Source organism: Hemiscyllium ocellatum, chromosome 32 (assembly GCF_020745735.1).
Source record: "Hemiscyllium ocellatum isolate sHemOce1 chromosome 32, sHemOce1.pat.X.cur, whole genome shotgun sequence".
Classification (NCBI taxonomy): Eukaryota; Metazoa; Chordata; class Chondrichthyes; order Orectolobiformes; family Hemiscylliidae; genus Hemiscyllium; species Hemiscyllium ocellatum.
Window position 1 is genome coordinate 16,652,609 of NC_083432.1, and position 19,706 is coordinate 16,672,314.

General features: G+C 43.1%; 1 protein-coding gene across 4 annotated transcripts in view; it reads right to left on the bottom strand.

Annotated features, from left to right (window-relative positions):
- The window catches only part of arhgap27l (Rho GTPase activating protein 27, like), a 233,246-nt gene that overhangs the window by 150,865 nt on the left and 62,675 nt on the right, over window positions 1-19,706 (bottom strand). For all 4 annotated transcript variants that reach the window (XM_060849018.1, XM_060849015.1, XM_060849016.1 and 1 more), the window contains one exon: window positions 18,576-19,631. In XM_060849018.1, the coding sequence (XP_060705001.1) occupies window positions 18,576-19,574 (999 nt within the window). In that variant the 5' untranslated portion in view covers window positions 19,575-19,631. The remainder of the gene's footprint in view (window positions 1-18,575; window positions 19,632-19,706) is intronic.

The window sequence follows — 19,706 nt, forward strand, 5'->3', positions numbered from 1 at the left end:
TCTCTCATTTTCGAACTGCTAACGTTTTATTAAGCAGCACATATGGAGTTTACCACTTGATCAAATATTCCAGTTGATCAAGAGGTCCACATTATCAATGTCAAAACACCCAGGAAGTAATAAAAATGTAATGCAGGGAGGTATACACATCACTGCTACACTTCATACACAGCATAAATCACTTAAATAATAACACAACTTTGCCTTAAATAAAGCCTACCAGCAGAGACTCTTCTCACTCACACCTTCAACTAACTACTTGGACATTGCAGAGATCACGATAACACAATAAGCTTCTGGTATTTCAGGTATACAACATTTGCCACTGTATTGAGAGTGCTGGTTCATTTAACGTGCTAGTTAAAACAAAGATGGCTATATTACTAGCCTTCCCAGGTTGGGAATTCACTTTGCTGAAACTCCTTAATTAGATTAACTAATCCTTATCTTAGTTCAGTTCTTGGGGCTTTGCTGTGGAGAATGTGTGTGTGTCATAACAATGTGCATTTATGATAGATGAATCATTAGAATGCTAAGAACAAGTACAAGTAAAGATGAATGAATTATTGACCTTTACTTTCACAGAAACAGGATGAAATGGGTTAGAAGTCATGCAAAAACAAAGCCAGAGACCGCACCCAGATTACAATGAGCAGTTCCAGGGACCACACCTTAATTCACTGGCCCGAAAGAGCGTGCAACAGAATGACCACAATAATAACTGGACTTCATGCGTCAAAATAGAGATCACACAATCCAGGGTTGTTTTCTCTGGAATCTAGAAGATCAAAGGATCATTTGCTTCAAGTTTCCACGATGTCCATGGAGCCATAGACACAGTCGTACAACACGGAAAACAACTCATCCATGCCAACCAGATATCCTAAATTAATCTACACCCATTCACCAGCACTTGGCCCATATTCTTCATATACCCATTCTCTTCATATACCCATCCAGATGCAATTCAGCCTCCTCCACTTTGTCTGGCAACTCATTCCATATATGCACCATCTCCTGCCTGAAAAGGTTGCCCCTTAAGCTGCTTTGAAATCTACTGAGCCTCTTCCTGGTGAGAAAAGTATATAGTTTGCTTGTTTGTTTTGGGTATCTTCACACCCTATCCTCCTCTGAGAAGATGAATTTGCAAGCTGAACACATTATGAGTAGCACTATTCAAAAAAAAGGCTGTTCATCCAGATTCCCTAATCTAACAAATTCCATTTATGTAGTACCTTCAATGTGGTTCAACCTTCCCAGGCTGTTAAAGCTAACAGGAAGAGGTAGGCCTTTTGGTAATTAAATGATGCTTAGCTACAAGGAATGTTGCCAAGGAATAACACAAAACTACCTCTTACCTTTGGACAGGTTTACCACAGGGGAAAAAGAAAAATCATCATCACAATGTTCAAAGTATCTTCTACACCAGTTAGGTTGGCAAGAGACTGGTTGAGCTATAGGGAAACATTGAATGGGCGGGGCCTGTTTCCCTGAAGTGTCAGAGGCTAAGGGGTGACCTTAGAGAGTTTTCATAGATACGGTAAAATAGACAACGTCTTTTCCCTGGGGTGGAGGAGTTCAGAACTAAAGGACATAGGTTTAGGATGAGGGGGAAAAGATTTATAAGGGACCTAAGGGGCAACATTTTCAGAGGGTGATGCCTGTATGGAATGAGCTGTCAGGAGAAGTGGTGCAGGCTAATACAATTACAATACAATTAAAAGTCTTCTCGATGGCTACATGAATAAGAAGAGTTTAGAAGGATATGGGCCAAGTGTGGGCAAATGGGACTGGATTAGGAGCATGGACAAGTTGGACTGAAGTGTCTATTTCCATGCTGTACTTTTAAGAGTCTATATGAGGACACCATTCACAGCTTGACCCACTTGCAGCATCACACAAATTAGTTCCATTCATACAAATAAGGAAGAAGGGAAGGTCACTCAGCCCTTCAATCCTGCTTCACCATTCAATAAGATCATGGGTGATTGGACTTTAATCTCAACTCTACAGTCCTGCATACCCCTAATAATCTTACATCTCCTTGGCAACCAGGACCTACCTACCTACCTCTGCCTTCAACGTATTTAAAGATTCTGCATTTTCAGGAAGACTAATAGGCCTCAGAGGGAAAAAACATTCCTCATCTCAATTGAATAGGCATCTTCTTATTTTTAAGCTTTTACATTACATTAATTTCTTACAGTGTGGAAACAGGCCCTTCGGTCCAACAAGCCCACACCGCCCCGCTGAAAAGCAACCCACCCATTCCCCTATATTTACCCCTTTACCTAACACTACGGGCAATTTAGCATGGCTAATTCACCTAACCTGCACATCTTTGGACTGTGGGAGGAAATCAGAGCACCCGGAGGAAACCCACACAGACACAGGGAGAACATGCAAACTCCACACAGTCAGTCGCCTGAGTCGGGAATTGAACCCGGGTGCCCGGCGCTGTGAGGCAGCAGTGCTCACCACTGTGCCACCATGCCGCCCAATATTCAGCACGTTCCCACACCACAGTTAATTCCCCTGGAAGCTAATCAATTTTACTTTTGTTTTGAACATCAACGCAGCGGGGATGGAAGCAGCATTTTTTTTTAAACAATGCTGCGGCAGTGGAGTTGAAATGACAGTGGTGGGATTCGAACCCATGACCCTTTCAGGACTGGAACCTGGACCCAGCACCTTAGACCGCTTAGGTACACTACCAACCATAGTTTTATCCCTAGTTCAACATTCTCCTACAACAGAAAACATTCATTCCACATCCATCCAGTCAAATCCCCTCAGGATCTTAGATACCTAACTTAGAGGATACACATCTCATCTGTCCAGCCTTTCCTCATAAGGCAATCCCTTGTTAGAACTCCCCAGTGACACAATGTTTGCCTTTTCACAGTTACTTCCTATTCCCTCTTGAGTTGCTATTACATCAGCTTCCAACAACCTTTCAGTTAATTAGAATCATAGAATTTTACAGAGCAGGAGGCCAATTGACCCACTGTATTTGTACTGGTTCCCAAAAGAGCACCCCAGCTTTTCTCCAGTCCCTTTGCTCTAGCTCTCTAAATTCATCAACTGCATACTCACATGGTTAGGCAGCTTATATTGATCAGATTCCTGATGAAGGGCTTTTGCCCGAAACGTCGATTTCGCTGCACTTTGGATGCTGCCTGAACTGCTGTGCTCTTCCAGCACTACTAATCCAGAATCTGGTTTCCAGCATCTGCAGTCATTGTTTTTACCTAGCTTATATTGTGTCGTGCATGTAAGAGTAATTGAACATATTTAATTTTTCAAGTCATTTATTCTTTCACGGGGTTTGGGCATCAGTGACAAGTTTGGTATTTGTTGCCCATCCCTATTTGCCCTCCAGAGTGGCTTGTTAGGCCATTTCAGAAGACAATTTTGAGCCTCATTGCTGTGAGCCTGAAGAAGCACAAGGGCAGACCTCGTATGGTTATAGGTTTCCTTCCTTAAAAGACATCTGATGATGGTTTCTCAGGTGGGTTGAGATTTACCCTCGTTAGATGAAGAATAGACCCTTTATTTTTCTCCAGTGTATCTGAGACCAAATGCAATAAAAAGTATGAGTGACACATTTCCCATGAACCCATCCTGTCAGCCCTGTAATAATACTGTCAAGCTATTCCTATTAGTTTTAAGCTCATGGCCACATTGATTGAGGTTTCTCTCTCTCTATTATTTCGCAGTCTGAGCGTTACATGCTAGACCAGTATTTACTGTCAATCCTTAACTGCCCTTGAGGTGATGCTGGTACACTGCTTTCTTGAACTATGTGGTGCAAGAGCACCCAGAGGGCCATTCGATCAGCAACAGTGGAAAAAACTGTGGGAGATTTCCAAGTCTGGATGATACCTGGTAACCGATAGGATTCCTGTGTATCTGCTTTCCTTTTCTTTCTAGGTTAATGCTTCCCAATCTTTATCCCCATCATTATGTTAATTCAATGCTTGAAAATAGTCAGAAATGCTCACAGAAAAGGGCAGTAGGGGACAGAGGGATCTGCTGGACATCTTCCTTCCCATCTATCTGCTCCACCCTCCACTCCGACCTATCACCTGCACCCCCACCTTCATCTACCTATCGCGTTCCCAGCTACCTTCCACCAGCTCCACTCCCCTCCTATTTATCTCTCAGCGTGCTTGCCCCTCTCCCTCACCCCCAATTCCTGAAGCGCTTATACTGAAAATGTCAACTCTCTTGTTCCTCTGATGCTGCCTGACCGGCTGTGCTTTTCCAGCACCACACTTTTTGACTCTGATCTACAACATCTGCAGTCCTCATTTTCTCCCTGCTGGAACAGAAACACAGCTATTATAGTTCTTCAGAACTCCAGGGCAGCTATGGTGAGGAAGGTAATTGTGAAATGGTAATGTTATAACATAGGCCCTTCAGCCCTCGATGTTGCCCTGTGAAATTAATCTGAAGCCCATCTAACCTACACTATTTCATTCTAGTCCATATGCCTATCCAATGACCATTTAAATGCCCTTAAAAGGAGGCATGTCTACAGCTGTTGCAGGCAGGGCATTCCATGCCACGACTACTGTCCGAGTAAAGAACCTACCTCTGACATCTTTTCTGTATCCATCACCCCTTAATTTAAAACTATAATCCCTTGTACTAGCCATCACCATCCTTGGAAAAAGGCTCTCACTGTCCACCCTACCTAACCCTCTGATTATATGTCTCAATTAAGTCACCTCTCAACCACCTTCTCTCTAACGAAACCAGCCTCAAGTCCCTCAGCCTTGCCTCTTAAGACTTTCCCTCCATACCAGACAACATCCTAATAAATCTCCTCTGAACCCTTTCTAAAGCTTCCACATCCTTCCTATAATGCAGTGACCAGAACTGTACACAATACTCCCAAGTGCAGCCGCACCAAAGTTTTGTCCAGCTGCAGCATAATCTCCAAAACCTGACCCCTCTACTAATAAAAGCTAGCACACCGTATGCCTTAATAGCCCTATCAACCTGGGTGTCAACTTTGAGGAATCTATGTACATGGACATCAAGATCTCTCTGCTCATCTACACTACCAAGTATCTTGCCATTTGCCCAGTACTCTGCATTCCCGTTATTCCTTCAAAAGAGAATCACCTCACACTTTTCTGCATTAAACTCCATTTGCCACCTCTCAGCCCAGCTCTGCAGCTTATCTATGTCCTTCTGTAACCTATAACATCCTTCAGCACTATCTACAACTGTACTGACCTCAATGACATCTGCAAATTTACTAACCCCAAATTTACTAACCCATCCTTCTATGCCCTCATCCAGTTAGTTTACTAAAAGGACCAACAGCAGTGGCCCCAAAACAGATCCTTGAGGTACACCACTAGTAACTAGTAAATGAACATTTCTCATCAATCATTACCCTGTCTTCTTCCAGCTAGCCAATTTCGGATCCAAACTGCTAAATTGTCCTCAATCTCATGCCTCTGTATTTTGTTAATGAATTAGTAATCCAGAAGCCCAGGCCATTACACGGTGGTATGGGTTTGAATCCCACTATGACAGATGGTGAAATTTGAATTTAATATATTTTTTTCTCTATTCCAGAATTTATTAAAACACCTGTTGACTTATAGCCATTAGGAAATTACACGCTCTCACATAGATGCATCTCCAAACCTACAACAAATCAGCTGTATCTTTACTGCCCTCGGGATGATGAGGAATTGATAAATGATCTAACCAGAGATGCCCACATCCCATGAACAAATGAACTAAAGGTTGCCTAAGATTGTACAACGCAAACATTTCAGCTTGCTCCCTTGGGTTCCAATCTCCATTTTGGGAAGCCTTGTACATTGTAGTGGATTTTCTGGCTTTGGTACATGGTATTGAGGCAGCTGAGTGGGAGAAAGATCATGAACTCCAAGTTTCAAAAACTTGCCTTGCCACCCGCCACTTACACTGATATTAATCATAGCCTGACTGCTTTTGGAGGGTACAACTTGAAGTAAACATCTCACAAGAAACTGCCACAGATGTCAAGTGCACTTGGGCAACATGTGTTCTGCAATGCAATACTGGTGGTGAGTCCTGGGCCAGGCTGTGGCGGGGGTGGGGGCAGTCTGTCCCAGGCCAGAGCAGGGCATTCGTTCGAATGCACCTGACAATAAAAGCTAATTCAAGAGTCTTTTTTTTTGTGAACCACTACTGTCGAAAAAATAGTAATTTATCATGACTAAAGGAAGTTAGCTTGGCTGTGAAAGCGTGATATCAGTAAATTCTAAATAAGTATTTTCATAATTCGCTTCAGTTATGAAAATGGACAGACATTTGGTGAGACAAGTCAAATAACTCTCTCAAGGGGTACAGTTTAGTCACAATAGACCGAATGACTTTCTTTTATTTTCATGGAAAGTCAGTGTCCCAGCATCTGTTGCTCATCTCAAATTACCCCTCAAGTTGTAGGGCCAGTACAGAGGGCTGTTATGGGTCAAGTACATTACAATGGAGCCACATGCATCTCCTTTCTCAATGGAAATAGAAGAATCAGATGAGTTTTTACAACAATCAAATGACAACTGTCATGGTTACCACAATTGAGATTAATTCCCAAATCCAGAATTATTACTTAATTTTCAGTTCCAATGGGAGATTCCAACCTGTGTTTTCAGAGCATTCGCCTGGGCGAATTTCAGCGAATTCGCCTGGATTAATACACAATGAGTGACATTTCCATGACATCACCAACTCCACCCCTCCCACACTAAAATTCTGGAATCAGGCAATGAACATGCCCTGCCCACTTTATAAGGTGCGGCACCACACAAATGAAGCTTTGAGCAACAAGGCCTTTTCATGCAAAAGAGAAGATTATTTTGGATGGAATCCCTGGTTTGAATAATTCACAAAGTAGTCAGGAATTCACGAATGACAACCCCTTCAGGAATTTTCCAAGACACGGTGCTCTGAGGGCACAGATCTCAGAGTCAGAGTCAATTAGTAATTGTTCAGTTTATGCTGCATCTCCTGCACCATAAAAGACTGCTTTCGCAAATATTTACTTAGGGCTCAATTTGATAATGGATGAGCTAAATCTGGAAACAAAGATTTGTGGCCATTATCTGAGCGTAACTGACAATCCTTTCACCGAAACACCTGCAGGGCTGTTTATTCTTCCCAGCAAGATTAGAAGTTGCCACCTATAAATTATCTATGCTAGTATCCCATTCACTGTAAAATCACTTCGGACATCCTGAACAGAGCTAGGTAGTCTCAAAATTGTTTCATTTTTCAATTACACAAAACCTCTAAATTATTCAGGAATTAAAACAGATGGTAGATGTTTCACAAATCCTTAAAGGTTTGTCATTCTGTAACATTCCCTTCAAACTCCCAGTTCAGAGAAGGCTTACTCTATTTATTCCTGGAATAAGGGTGTTATCTTACAAGGAAAGATCAGATCGCAATTTGGACAGATTCATTGGCTTTTAGAAGAATGAGAGGTGATAAAACAGAACAGTACAGCACGGTACAGGCCCTTTGGCCCTCAGTGTTGTGCTGACCTTTTATCCTAAGATCAGACTAACCTACATACCCCTCATTGTATTATCTTCCATGTGCCTATCCAAGAGTCACAAAAATGCCCCTAATGTATCTGACTCTACTGTCACTGCTGTCAGTGCATTTCATGCATCCACCCCTCTGTAAATAACCCACCTGTGACATCTCCTCTCATCCTTCTTCCAATCACCTTAAAATTATGCCTCCTTGTGACAGATATTTCCACCCTGGGAAAACATCTCTGGCTATCCACTCTATGCCTCTCATCATCTTGTACACCTGTATCAAGTCACCTCTCATCATTCATCTTCCAGTGAGAAAAGCCCTAGTTCCCTCAACCTTTCTTCATAAGACATGCCCTCCAGTTCAGTCAGCATCCTGGTAAGTCTCCTCTGCACCCTCCCTGAAGCTTCCACATCTTTCCTATAATGAGGCAACCAGAACTGAACATAATATTCCAAGTGTGATCTAACCAGGGCTTTGATAGAGCTACAGCTCATGGCTCATAATCTCAATCCCCCTGCTAATGAAAGCCAACACACCATACACCTTAACAACCTTATCAACTTGGATGGCAACTTTGAGGGATCTAGGGACATGGACCACAAGATCCCTCTGTTCCTCAACATTGCCAATGAGAACGGGTGTAGGGAAGGAGTTAAGTTCTGAGTTTTATGAAACATGTGGTTCAGCTGAGCATGACTCAGTTCAGATAAGAACTAGAAGTTAATAATGGGGTGCTGGAGGCAAGCATAATGAGTTAACAAGGTGGAAAGGCATTCATTATGTCGAGCCATTTAACAATATTGGAAGCATTCAATACACAAGATCAGTTTAACAAGGTGAAAAGTATTCATTAATGTGAAGCCAGTTAAGGTTAAGAATATTCACTGTGTAACAGCAGGTGGCTTAATCTTTAACATTACAATCAACAAGTGTCAATGGTCACCCAAAAAATATGTTGCCTTACCTCAATGCTCCTCCCTGTAAAATGACTATATAATTCATTAAGAAACTGCTTTTCCAGAAAAGACTGAGAACCCAGGTCTCTGTTCTGTCTCCCTCCAGGGCCTGGAATAATGTGAAGGAGATAAAACTATACTGTGTCTCAGGGTTTTGCTTCGATTGAGGGGGAAAATGAGACGCCACCAAGAATCCAAACTTTAACCTAGCTTTCAAATTTGATCTTCCAAAGTGGATCACTTCACACTTTTCTCAGTTAAATTCCATCTGCCACCAATCAGCTCAGTTCTGCATCCTGTCCAATGTCCTGTTGCAATCTACAACAGCCCTCCACACTATCTGCCACTCCACCAACCTTTGTGTTATTGGCAAAATTACTAACCCACCCTTCCATTTCCTCATCCAGGAGACAGTGAGGACTGCAGATCAGCACCACCCCCCACCTTTTCCCCCACTACATCGATGACTGTATCGGTGCTACCTCGCGCTCCCACGAGGAGGTTGAACAGTTCATCCACTTTACTAACACCTTCCACCCCGACATCAAGTTTACCTAGACTGTCTCAGACTCCTCCCTCCCCTTCCTAGACCTCTCCATTTCTATCTTGGACGACCGACTCAACACGGACGTTTACTATAAACCGACTGACTCCCACAACTACATAGATTACACCTTCTCCCACCCTGCACCCTGTAAAAACAACATCCCATTTTCCCAATTTCTTTGCCACATCTGCTCCCAGGAGGACCAGTACCAATATCGAACAACCTAGATGGCCTCCTTCTTCAAAGACCGCAAATTCCCCTCAGATGTGGTTGACGATGCTCTCCACCGCATCTCCTCCACTTCCTGCTCCTCCGCCCTTGAATCCCACCCCTCCAATCGCCACCAGGCCAGAACCCCACCGTTCCCTCAACTACCACCCCACCAACCTCGTATCACCCGTTGGCATTTCCGCCACCTCCAAACAGACACCAAGGATATATTACCCTCCCCACCCCTATCAGCGTTCCAGAAAGACCACTCCCTCATCCGATCCATACCCCCACCAACCCAACCTCTACTCCCGGCACCTTAGCCTGCAACTGCAAGAAATGCAAAACTTGTGTCCACACCTCCCCCCTTACTTCCCTCCAAGGCCCCAAGGGATCCTTCCATATCCGTCAGAAATTCACCTGCACCTCCACACATCATTTACTGCATCCGCTGCACCCGATGTGGCCTTCTATACATTGGGGAGACAGGCCGCCTACTTGCAAAACGTTTCAGAGAACACCTTTGGCACACCCGCACCAACCAACCCAACCACCCCGTGGCTGAACACCAACTCCCCCTCCCACTCCACGGACATGCAGGTCCTTGGCCTCCATCACCAGACCATAGCAACACGACGGCTGGAGGAAGAGCGCCTCATCTTCCGCCTAGGAACCCTCCAACCATCAGGGATGAATGCAAATTTCTCCAGCTTTCTCATTTCCCCTCCCCCCACCTTTTCTCAGTCCCAACCCTCAGACTCAGCACCGCCTTCTCGACCTGCAATCTTCTTCCCGACCTCTCCGGCCCCCGCCCCCTCTCCAGCCTATCACCCTCACCTTAACCTCCTTCCACCTATCATATTCCCAACGCCCGTCCCCCAAGTCCCTTCTCCCGACCTTTTATCTTAGCCTGCTTGGCACACCCTCCTCATTCCTGAAGGGCTTATGCCCGAAACGTTGATTCTCCTGCTCCTTTGATGCTGCCGGACCTGCTGCGCTTTTCCAGCAACACATTTTTAAGCACTTCCTCATCCATGTCATTTATAAAAACCACAAAGAGCAGAGATCCCAGAACCGATATCTGCAGAACACCACTGATCACCAAGCTCCAGGATGAATACTTTCTATCTATCACCACCCTCTGTCTATGAGCCAGCTAATTCTGTATCCAGACAGCCAAATTCCCCTGTATTCCATGTCTCCTTACTTTCTGAATGAGCCTACCATGTACACCACAATCACTGTTCTAACTTCAACATGATCTTAGAAAAAGCACATACATTCCTGAGGGACCTGGACAGGATGCTGAAAGGATATTTCCCCTTATGGAAGGGACTAGAACCACAAGAGATTACTTGAAAGTAAAAAAATCTCACAGTTAAGATGAAGATGATTAGGGATTACTTTTCTTTCAGAAGGTTGAGTTTCTACATGGAATCTGATTCAAAAGACATTGGAAGCAGCATCTTAGAATATTTTTAAGGCAGGACAGATATGTCGTTGTTTAGCAAGGTGGGGAAAATTCACTCAGGGCAGCCAGGAACAGAGTTCAGATCAGCCACTACTTTATTCATTGGCAGAGTAGATTGAAGGGAGTTTTGGCATCCCCGAATTGTAAGGTACCTCGATTTTCAAAATTTAAAACTAAGACACATCGAAAAACCATAGGAAGAAAAGATTCCAATGGCAGAAGTCCAACAGAGGGACAGAAGAAGATGTGAAGTTAAGTGATATTATCACGTAACAATTATCCAGTCCGATTTGGCAACATTTTTCCACAACTCATCAGTAATGGTGCCGTCAGTACCAAAAGTTAGTAACTCCTCCCTTGGAAGCACAAGGGAGGTGGGGCAAGCGGTACAGTTCTACTGCACGAGATATGATGGATGTTGACAGGAAAGAAGCAAATTTCACAAAATATCCTCTTTCCAGGTCCAGTTTACCTTTGGCAATGAGAAAGGGACAAGTGAAAATCAGGACAATTAAACCATTTTTACGAACTTGATGGGATACTAGAACATTTAATGAAAAGTCAGGACTAGCCCAACAAAACCAGGATGTCTAATTACCCCACAACAGCTACGTCTGATTTTCTATGAAAGGCTAAAGATGCACTGGAAGGCAGCCGATTGAGAAGGTCTCACTTTCAGTTGGAGGCCAAGTGTGTCAGGTTTCCAACATCACACAACGCAGCCCTCCAGTGGAGCAAACAAGGTACTGCACTTAGAGTCCTTTTACAATCAATGATGTGCTACTGTAATACAGGAAACCTGTAAGAATGGATAGTCTCTTTCTAGTGAAGTTGGTTGAGGGATAAATATCAGGAACAACAAGAGGAAGAACTACTCCACTCCTCTTTGAAACAGTGACAAGCATTTGAGAGAGTCTAAAAGAAGGCAGCTCCAATAGTCAGTACTCCCAGTGTCAGCCTTTATTTCATACTCAAGTTTCTAGCTCGGGCCTTGAACAAACCACCTCCAGGTCTGAGCCTAGAGTATAACTACTGAGCCAAGGCTGCCAATGAGGGTTTTCAAGATCATAAGCATGCTGAACAGAGTGGAGAAGCTGTTCCAGATCCTAAAAGGAAAATAGATCCAGAGGGCATAGATATAAAGTGTTATGCAAATGAAGCAAAAGTAAATGACAGAAAATGGAAATATACTGCCTTGAAATGTGATGCAGGTCAGTTCAATTGAGCACTGGATGATTATTTGGATAGGAGTAGTGTGCAGGGAGATGGGAAAGGCACTAGATTGGGACAAGGTAATAGAAATGATACAGGGCTGACGGGCTGAATGGTTTCTTTCTGCATTGTAACAATTCTGGTGATTCTGGGGCAGAATGGTGCAAATAGGGCAACTGGATTAGCCTATTAAAGGCAATTTAAAATATACTGACAGTATTCTAAAATACTGGACAAGTCAAGCCCAAAGTGGAAAAATCATTTAGAGCACACAGATACAAAGTTGTGTCTTGGGCAAGGTTTACTAAATACCCACAACTTTCCATCAGTATATGCTATCTGTTCCAATGTAACTGAAGTAAGGCAGGTGCGTAAACATAAGAACATAAAAGTGCTTTCACACTGCAGAGGCTAGTTTATAGGAACATGCCCTAAATACATTCTAAATCCTTCTTATTTACTTTTAGATCACAGCCTGTCTCTCGGTGGTTTCCTTTGTTTACTCTTTCACAGGAGGTCACTGACATTGGCGAAGTCTGCATTTGCTGCTCATCCCTAATTGCCTTTGAACTGAGTGCCTTATCCAGCCATTGCAGAGGACAGTGATGAATCAGCCACCCATGTTGGTCTGGTGCCATATGTAGGCAGATTGCCCTCCCTTCAAGGGCATTACTGAGCCAGATGGGTTTTTACAAACCATTATTAGCAATACTCCAGATTTATTCTTTGATTTGAGTTGAGGACCTTCTTTGTCACCTGAAAGGCTTGTGAAACTGTGGAATTCCCTGCCCATTGAAGCAGTTGAGGCTACCTTGTTGAATGTTTTTAAAGCAATGATAGACTTTTGAACAATAAGGGATCAAGGGTTATGTGAGCTGGCAGGTAAGAGGAGCCGAGTCCACAAAAAGATCAGCCATGATCTTGTTGAAAAGTACAGCAGGCTTAAGGGGCCACATGGCCTACTCCTACTCGTGTCTCTTCTGTTCTAATTATAAACTCCATTAGCACCTTAACAGGATTTAAACTTATGAATACAAAGCATTAGGAGAAAGCGAGGATGGCAAATGCTGGAGATCAAAGTCAAGAATGTGGTGCTGGGAAAGCACAGCAGGACAGGCAGCATCTGAGGAGCAGGAGAATCAACGTTTCAGGCAGAAGCCCTTCATCAGGAATGAGGCTTGTGGGCCAGAGGGCTGAGAGATAAATGGGAGAAGGGTGGGGAAGTTATGAGAGATTGCGATTAGAAGATGAAGGTGGGGGAGAAGGTGATAGGTCGAAGAGAAGGGCGGAGCGAATAGATGGGAAAAGGTGATGAACAGTTCAAGAGGGGTTACCAATTTGGAGGCTTGGGACTGGGATAACATGGGGGCAGAGGAAGACTTGCCTTCAGGACTCACCATGACAATGAGAGAGACCAGCTCCCTCATTTCCCCTCCCCTCACATTATCCCAGTCCCAAGCCTCCAATTCAGCACCACCCTCCTGACCAGCCCATCACCTTTCCCATTTATCCCCCCTCTCCGAGCTATCTCCCCCCCATCAGCACCCCAACCCCAACCTCCCTCCCTTGGCCTACAAGCCTGATTCCTAACGAACGGCCTACACCCAAAATGTCGATTCTCCTGCTCCTCGGATGCTCCCTGACCTACTGTGCTTTTCCAGCACCATGCTAGAGTACAAAAGCATAATCCTGGGTTACTAGCCCAGTGGCATTATTGCTACACTGCAATACTCCCACAGCACATTAAAAAAAACAAAGACTGACCTTGACATTTGGCTTCTACAGATCACTGATTTGCTGCCGCAGTACGAGTCTATCATCTAAACAGAAGGCCATACAAGCCTAGTCTACACAAACAATCTGCGAAATTTATCTTTCCAATCCCAGCTTCATTCAGAAGTCCACAAAACCAGGTTATTGTCCCAAGGGCTTATCTGAAATCACAAGCTTTCAGAGCACTGCTCCTTTGTCAGGTGAAGGAAGGAGCAGCACTCCAAAAGTTTGTGATTTCAAATAAACCTGTTGGATAGAACCTGGTGTCATGTGACTTCAGACTTTTTCCACCCCAGTCCAAGACTGGCACCTCCACATCCCAGCTTTATTCAAGTGAATCTGCACCACATGCATTTTACGGTCAATCTATCTTTTCAAGAAGAAGTTTTGCAAAGTCTGCAAGGAACATTGTTGCTGGACACTAAAGTAAGTGAAGACTAAGGAAGAAGTAGGTTCTTCGGGTAAAAAATGAGGTCTGCAGATGCTGGAGATCACAGCTGAAAATGTGTTGCTGGTTAAAACGCAGGTTAGGCAGCATCCAAAGAACAGGAAATTCGATGTTTCGGGCATAAGCCCTTCATCAGGAATCATTCCTGATGAAGGGCTGATGCCTGAAATGTCGAATTTCCTGTTCCTTGGATGCTGCCTAACCCTGCTGTGCTTTAACCAGCAACGCATTTTCAGCCAAGTAGTAGGTTCTCCCAACTGGTGTCTTTGAAAATTTGTAAACTCAGTTTGGATTGTGCTGCTCTCTCCGTTATGGGATACATATAAAAGCAGTTTTAAAAGAAACTGAAGACTAAGTTTGCTCATCAAATCTCTCCTTCAGTAAGTTTCGCAGCCTGGTCTCTCATGAACGCTGTATAACACATTTCAAATTTTAACAGAGAGCTGAGTTGAAGACAATTCCAAGACAAACTGAAATTTGTGTTGCTGCATCAGCCTATACTGAGGCTAACACATCTTACAGATGGAAAATGAATCAATACTTGCTCATTTTGCCCATACTGAATAGATACTGCGTGCATGCCTCAGTCAGTTGGACAAATATTTCTGCCCATCTATTCCAGACAGATGGAAAGATCTTTGGGAATCTAGACAGACAGAAATATGCATACATGCCTCAATCAAGATGACAAACGTGCTTGTATTCATTCTAAATAGGTAGGCAAGCGTATACACAGCAGTGAACTGCCCTAGATGTGTCCTGCACAAGTCCTAAATAGATCAGTCACCTTGAACTAGTTCCAAAATTATATGTGAAGTCAGAGATCAACCCACAAGGCCACAGCAAAAGTATAACAAAAGGATGATTTTAGTGCAATTATTGCTTTGGAATTGAATTTTCTTTCACAAAATAATGAGACAGTTATAGATGAGAAAAACTATTTTTTCCAATCTTAATTCATCAGTTTGGGAGACTTTGAATTATGGCAGCCAACTTGCTTTCTAAAATGATTCCAGAATTTTTGCCCCCATACTCCAAAAAGGGCAATCCACATATTCAGCACTCTGAAGCAGAATTTCCCAATAATTTCTAAAGTCAACTTCTGAGAGTTTGAACCCAAGCACTCGAGCTTTATTTCCGCATCTTAATTTAAACTAAAATTCCAGGTTCATTTTGTTTATATTTTAACAATTTGACATGAAATCACTTCATGGCTTTATTTAAAGTCAACAATCAAAGGTCTGTTCTAATATATACCCCTGACACAACAGTGTGCACCCTCATGGTCCTTTCTTGCACTACCTCCAGCACTTTGTTCCTTGGAACACCAGGACTACACAAAGTATTCAAGAAAAAGTCTGACCAGAAACTTTAAAGTTTGGTCACAACTCGTCCTGCTGTAGTTAGGGCAACATCCAGTTGCTCAGTCTTGATTCCTCACCCTAAAATTCCTCACTCTGTTTTAGTTTCAACCAGAGGCATTTCAGCATTAAGCATGCTTGCTATTTCACTTGTTTTTTTCATTCACTTATGAGATGCAGTGTCACTGGCTGGTCAGCATTTCTCGCCTGTCCCTAGTTACCCTCGAAGATGGTAGGCAGCTGCCTTCTTAAACCGATACAGTCCATGTGTTGTAGGTAGACTCAATTTGTCATTAGGGAGGGAATTTCGGCATATTGACCCAGTGACAATGAAGTAGCGGTGACATATTTCCAAGTTAGGCCTTCTGCACATAGCAACCTGAGACTACTTTAAATACCTCCCCCAACTTACATATTTTGTTCAATGCATTCCAGTCTGTCTGTTCTGAATCCACCATTCCTCCTAGTTTGGTATCACCTGCAAACTTGATAATTTTGTCCTGAACAAAGATGATTACATTTAGAAATCAATTGTCAGCTTGCAGCTGGTAGTACCTTCTTTAAACTGCCTGGCTTTAGTCAGATCATGGCAGGTTCAAAAGCTTTGCACACGTGTGCACCTGTGTCCATAGGCAAAGATTAAATATCTTGAGAACATAAATATGTATGTCCACACTCAAAACATTTGGGCGGTATGGTGGCACAGTGGTTAGCACTGCTGCCTCACAGCGCCAGAGACCGGGGTTCAATTCCCATCTCAGGCAACTGTGCAGAGTTTGCACATTCTCCCAGTGTCTGCGTGGGTTCCCTCTGGGTGCTCCGATTTCCTCCCACAGTCCAAAAATGTGCAGGTTAGATGAATTGGCCATGCTAAATTGCCTGTAGTGTTGGGTGAAGGAGTAAGTGTAGGGGTCTGGGTGGGTTCGTGTGGACTTGTTGGGCTGAAGGGCCTGTTTCCTCACTATAAGTAATCTAATCTATTTCATAAAGCTTACGAAGTTTAAGAATGACTATTACACAGAAAGGTTGTGCTTTAAATGTTGTTTTACAATAGGAGTCCCTGTGTGAGCAAATAATTTGAGTTACCATGTTCAGAATTCCCAGAACAATGCTTTTAGTCACTGGTTTCCCAATGAACTCGAAACAGTGAGAAAATCTCATGGTTGCTGCATGGATTCCAGTCTCATTCACTACTTCTGCTCAAAAAAAAAGAGATGGTACCACTCCCTGCTGGTGACTAAATGCCATGTCAAGGTGGATTGCTCCATTGCACAGTTCAGAGAATTGAAGTACTAAAAACAAAACTACAGTATATTGTTGCAATTTGGAACTATTTTTAGATCATTGTTAAGAACCCCTTCAGAAAAAAAGTAATCACAGATTAGGATGAGCAAAAATGCACAGCTTAGAAACTGGAGTGAGGAACTGTGCGTGCAATAGTATCATAGAACGGTTGCAACACAAAGTGACCATTCAGGCAGCCAACACTGAGCTAGTTCTTTTCAAGAGCCAATCAACAAGTTCCACTCCAGCGCTTTACCTATAGGCTTGCATTTATTTTTTCTTTTTAGGCACCTACGCAACTGCCTTTCAAAAACTACAATTAAATCCATCTCACCACATACTCTCAAGCAGTGCATTCCAGGTGAAAACAAAAACAAACCGCTTGTGTCGCAATGATTTTCTTTTGCAAATAAACTGACATTTATCTTCTAGCACTCAAACTGCCATCACTGGTAACATTGCTGTCTATCCTGCCTACACCAAACATGACTTTGAGAACCTTCATCAAATCTCATCTCAATCTTTTCCCACTGTAAGTAAACATTTCCAACTTTCTAAACATATTCACATAAATAAAGTCTTGTCATAAAAACACGGAATCTTGTCATAAATCTTTTCTGCACCTTCTCTAATTCTTTCACCTTCCAATGGACACTTCAGTCCAGGTGTCTAAATAGAAAGACCTAAAGAGGTGAGCTTAAAGAATTCTGAGGTAGTAATGGGAATAGAAATCCAAAAACTAATCCACTTGCCTATTCTAATCTGAAAGTGGGTGGTATTTAAAGTTTCCATTGAGGTTTCACAGTTGATGATAGCCCCAAGTTGCCTCTCACTGGGAAGCCCATCACATGCAATAATATTATATAGAGAGAACAAAGAACTGTTGGCCAGAGACTAGCAATTCTACTGAGTGGCAGCACCAGCAGGAGTCAGTGGCTGCTGTCGGTACTATACCCATCCAGGACACAGGCAAATCACAATGGGAGGATGGAGCAGGTGAGTGTCTGAGGCTTAGTAGGGAAAGAGCAGGGAAGTGTCTCTCAATGCACTACACACCCCCAAACACCACATCCTGATGTCAAGTCCCTTAATCAGGTATTGAATGCATTTGCACTTTGCAGTCGGTCCATAAGACACTGTTGCTTGCATTAAATATTGCCCTTTGTCTGCTATCCCAATTCAATCCTTCTCTAGATTTCCTTAAAATGCTAGGTCATTGCAATTTGGGCACTTTCTATTTGTTCTGACTGACATTTGAACAAGAGATCAAATTGTGAACATAACCTTAAGTTTCTCTTAATAAAGCTTACCCCTACTTGGGTATTAAGATCCTAAACAAAATATTTATTCATTCCTGTTGCATGTGTCCATTCCAACCTCTCTCAGCAGCTATACTAAGGTCTGTAAAGGTGACGATGTACTCAAGTAGGACTGTTAAATTGTCTTTATGACTGGGACATCCAAGCAAATAGAAATTCACTATCTAGTACTAGCATTAAGATTAAAACCCGAATCAAATCTCCGTGGTCCTACTACTAGGAGAGATTAGAGCAGTGATCAGAGCACAGAAACAAGGCAACAACTAAAACTGATGGAAACAAAAGCTGGACAAAGGAAAAAGGCTACGAGTGATTGAATAACACTTCCTCAGACAGACAAAAATCAAACAAACAAATCTTTTCTCTCTCTGAGACAGAGACACACACACGTTCACCTTGTTCCCAAAATTCTTAATGCCTCTCTTTTGTCAACATACCTTTGGTGAACCACGAGCTTTTTCTTTTCGTGTTTTAGTCTTTGGCTTTGGTAAGTCTGGAATTGATTCATAAACATTTTCAGAACCATAATCTGGTGTCTGTGGTAAGGACTTGGAGTTCATTACATCCTTTCTCTCTGCAGTTCCCGAGTGTTCCAATGTCATGGCAATGGTCTCTGTTGAAGAGCATTTTTTGGAACTGATCTCATGGCTAAAGCTGAAACTTTGGCATGGGTTGAGCTGTTCTGATTGATCAATGTCTTTTCCCACACTGCGTCTGAGCTTGGGGTCTAGGGTCTGGAGATTAAAAGCCAGCTGTGCTGGACTGAAGGTTCCTACCAGGCTAAGTCTTTGGGTATGGTTACCTTGTTGTTTGGGACGTACCCTGACTGTGGAGCTTTGCCATTTTGGTGCGTTTGCAGGAGCTAACTTGGGATTCTTGGATTCTTCATTATTCACTGCAGGTCTGTGTACTTCACTGTAACATGGGAGCAAATGAGGTGTCACGGTCAAACTTGGTGGAGAGTTTGGTGAGCCATGCATTGTTGGAGGGCTATTATTGCTCACCAGATTGAGTGAAAGATTCTTGTCTTGAGCAGGACTTGAGTTCTTTTTCTCCTGGATTGGATCAGAACTGCAGTCATCCTGGCCTGGTTGGTCTTGGTACGGGAGCTGATTTTCCCCAATGTCACAATCATTTTGAGTCACACCTACTTTATCTGTTGCCTCGCCTCCATTTTGGCGATCAGGACAGTCAGATCCATTCAGGGACTGCACCCCAGGAGAGGCCGGAGCTTCTGAAGGCAATTCCCTCACATATTGTGCTGGCAGATAGAAGGCTTTAGAGTGGGAATCCTTTTTAACATACCACCAGTTGGCATTGGTTCTTGAGACAAGAATGTATCGCTCATTTTGCTTAATAGAGATGAGTCTCCCATCCCTTGTGTACTCATAGTCAAATTCAACTTGAACAAACACTTTCCGTGGGACAGTAGACATCTCCAAACCTGAATAGATGCTTTCAGTGAGATTCCTTTTAGCAATGTAACCTCATCGCTGTAAGAGAAAGAAACATCAGTCAGTACCTCACGTTGTAAATCGTTTGCAACAAAGTTTGATGCTAGTTATTTT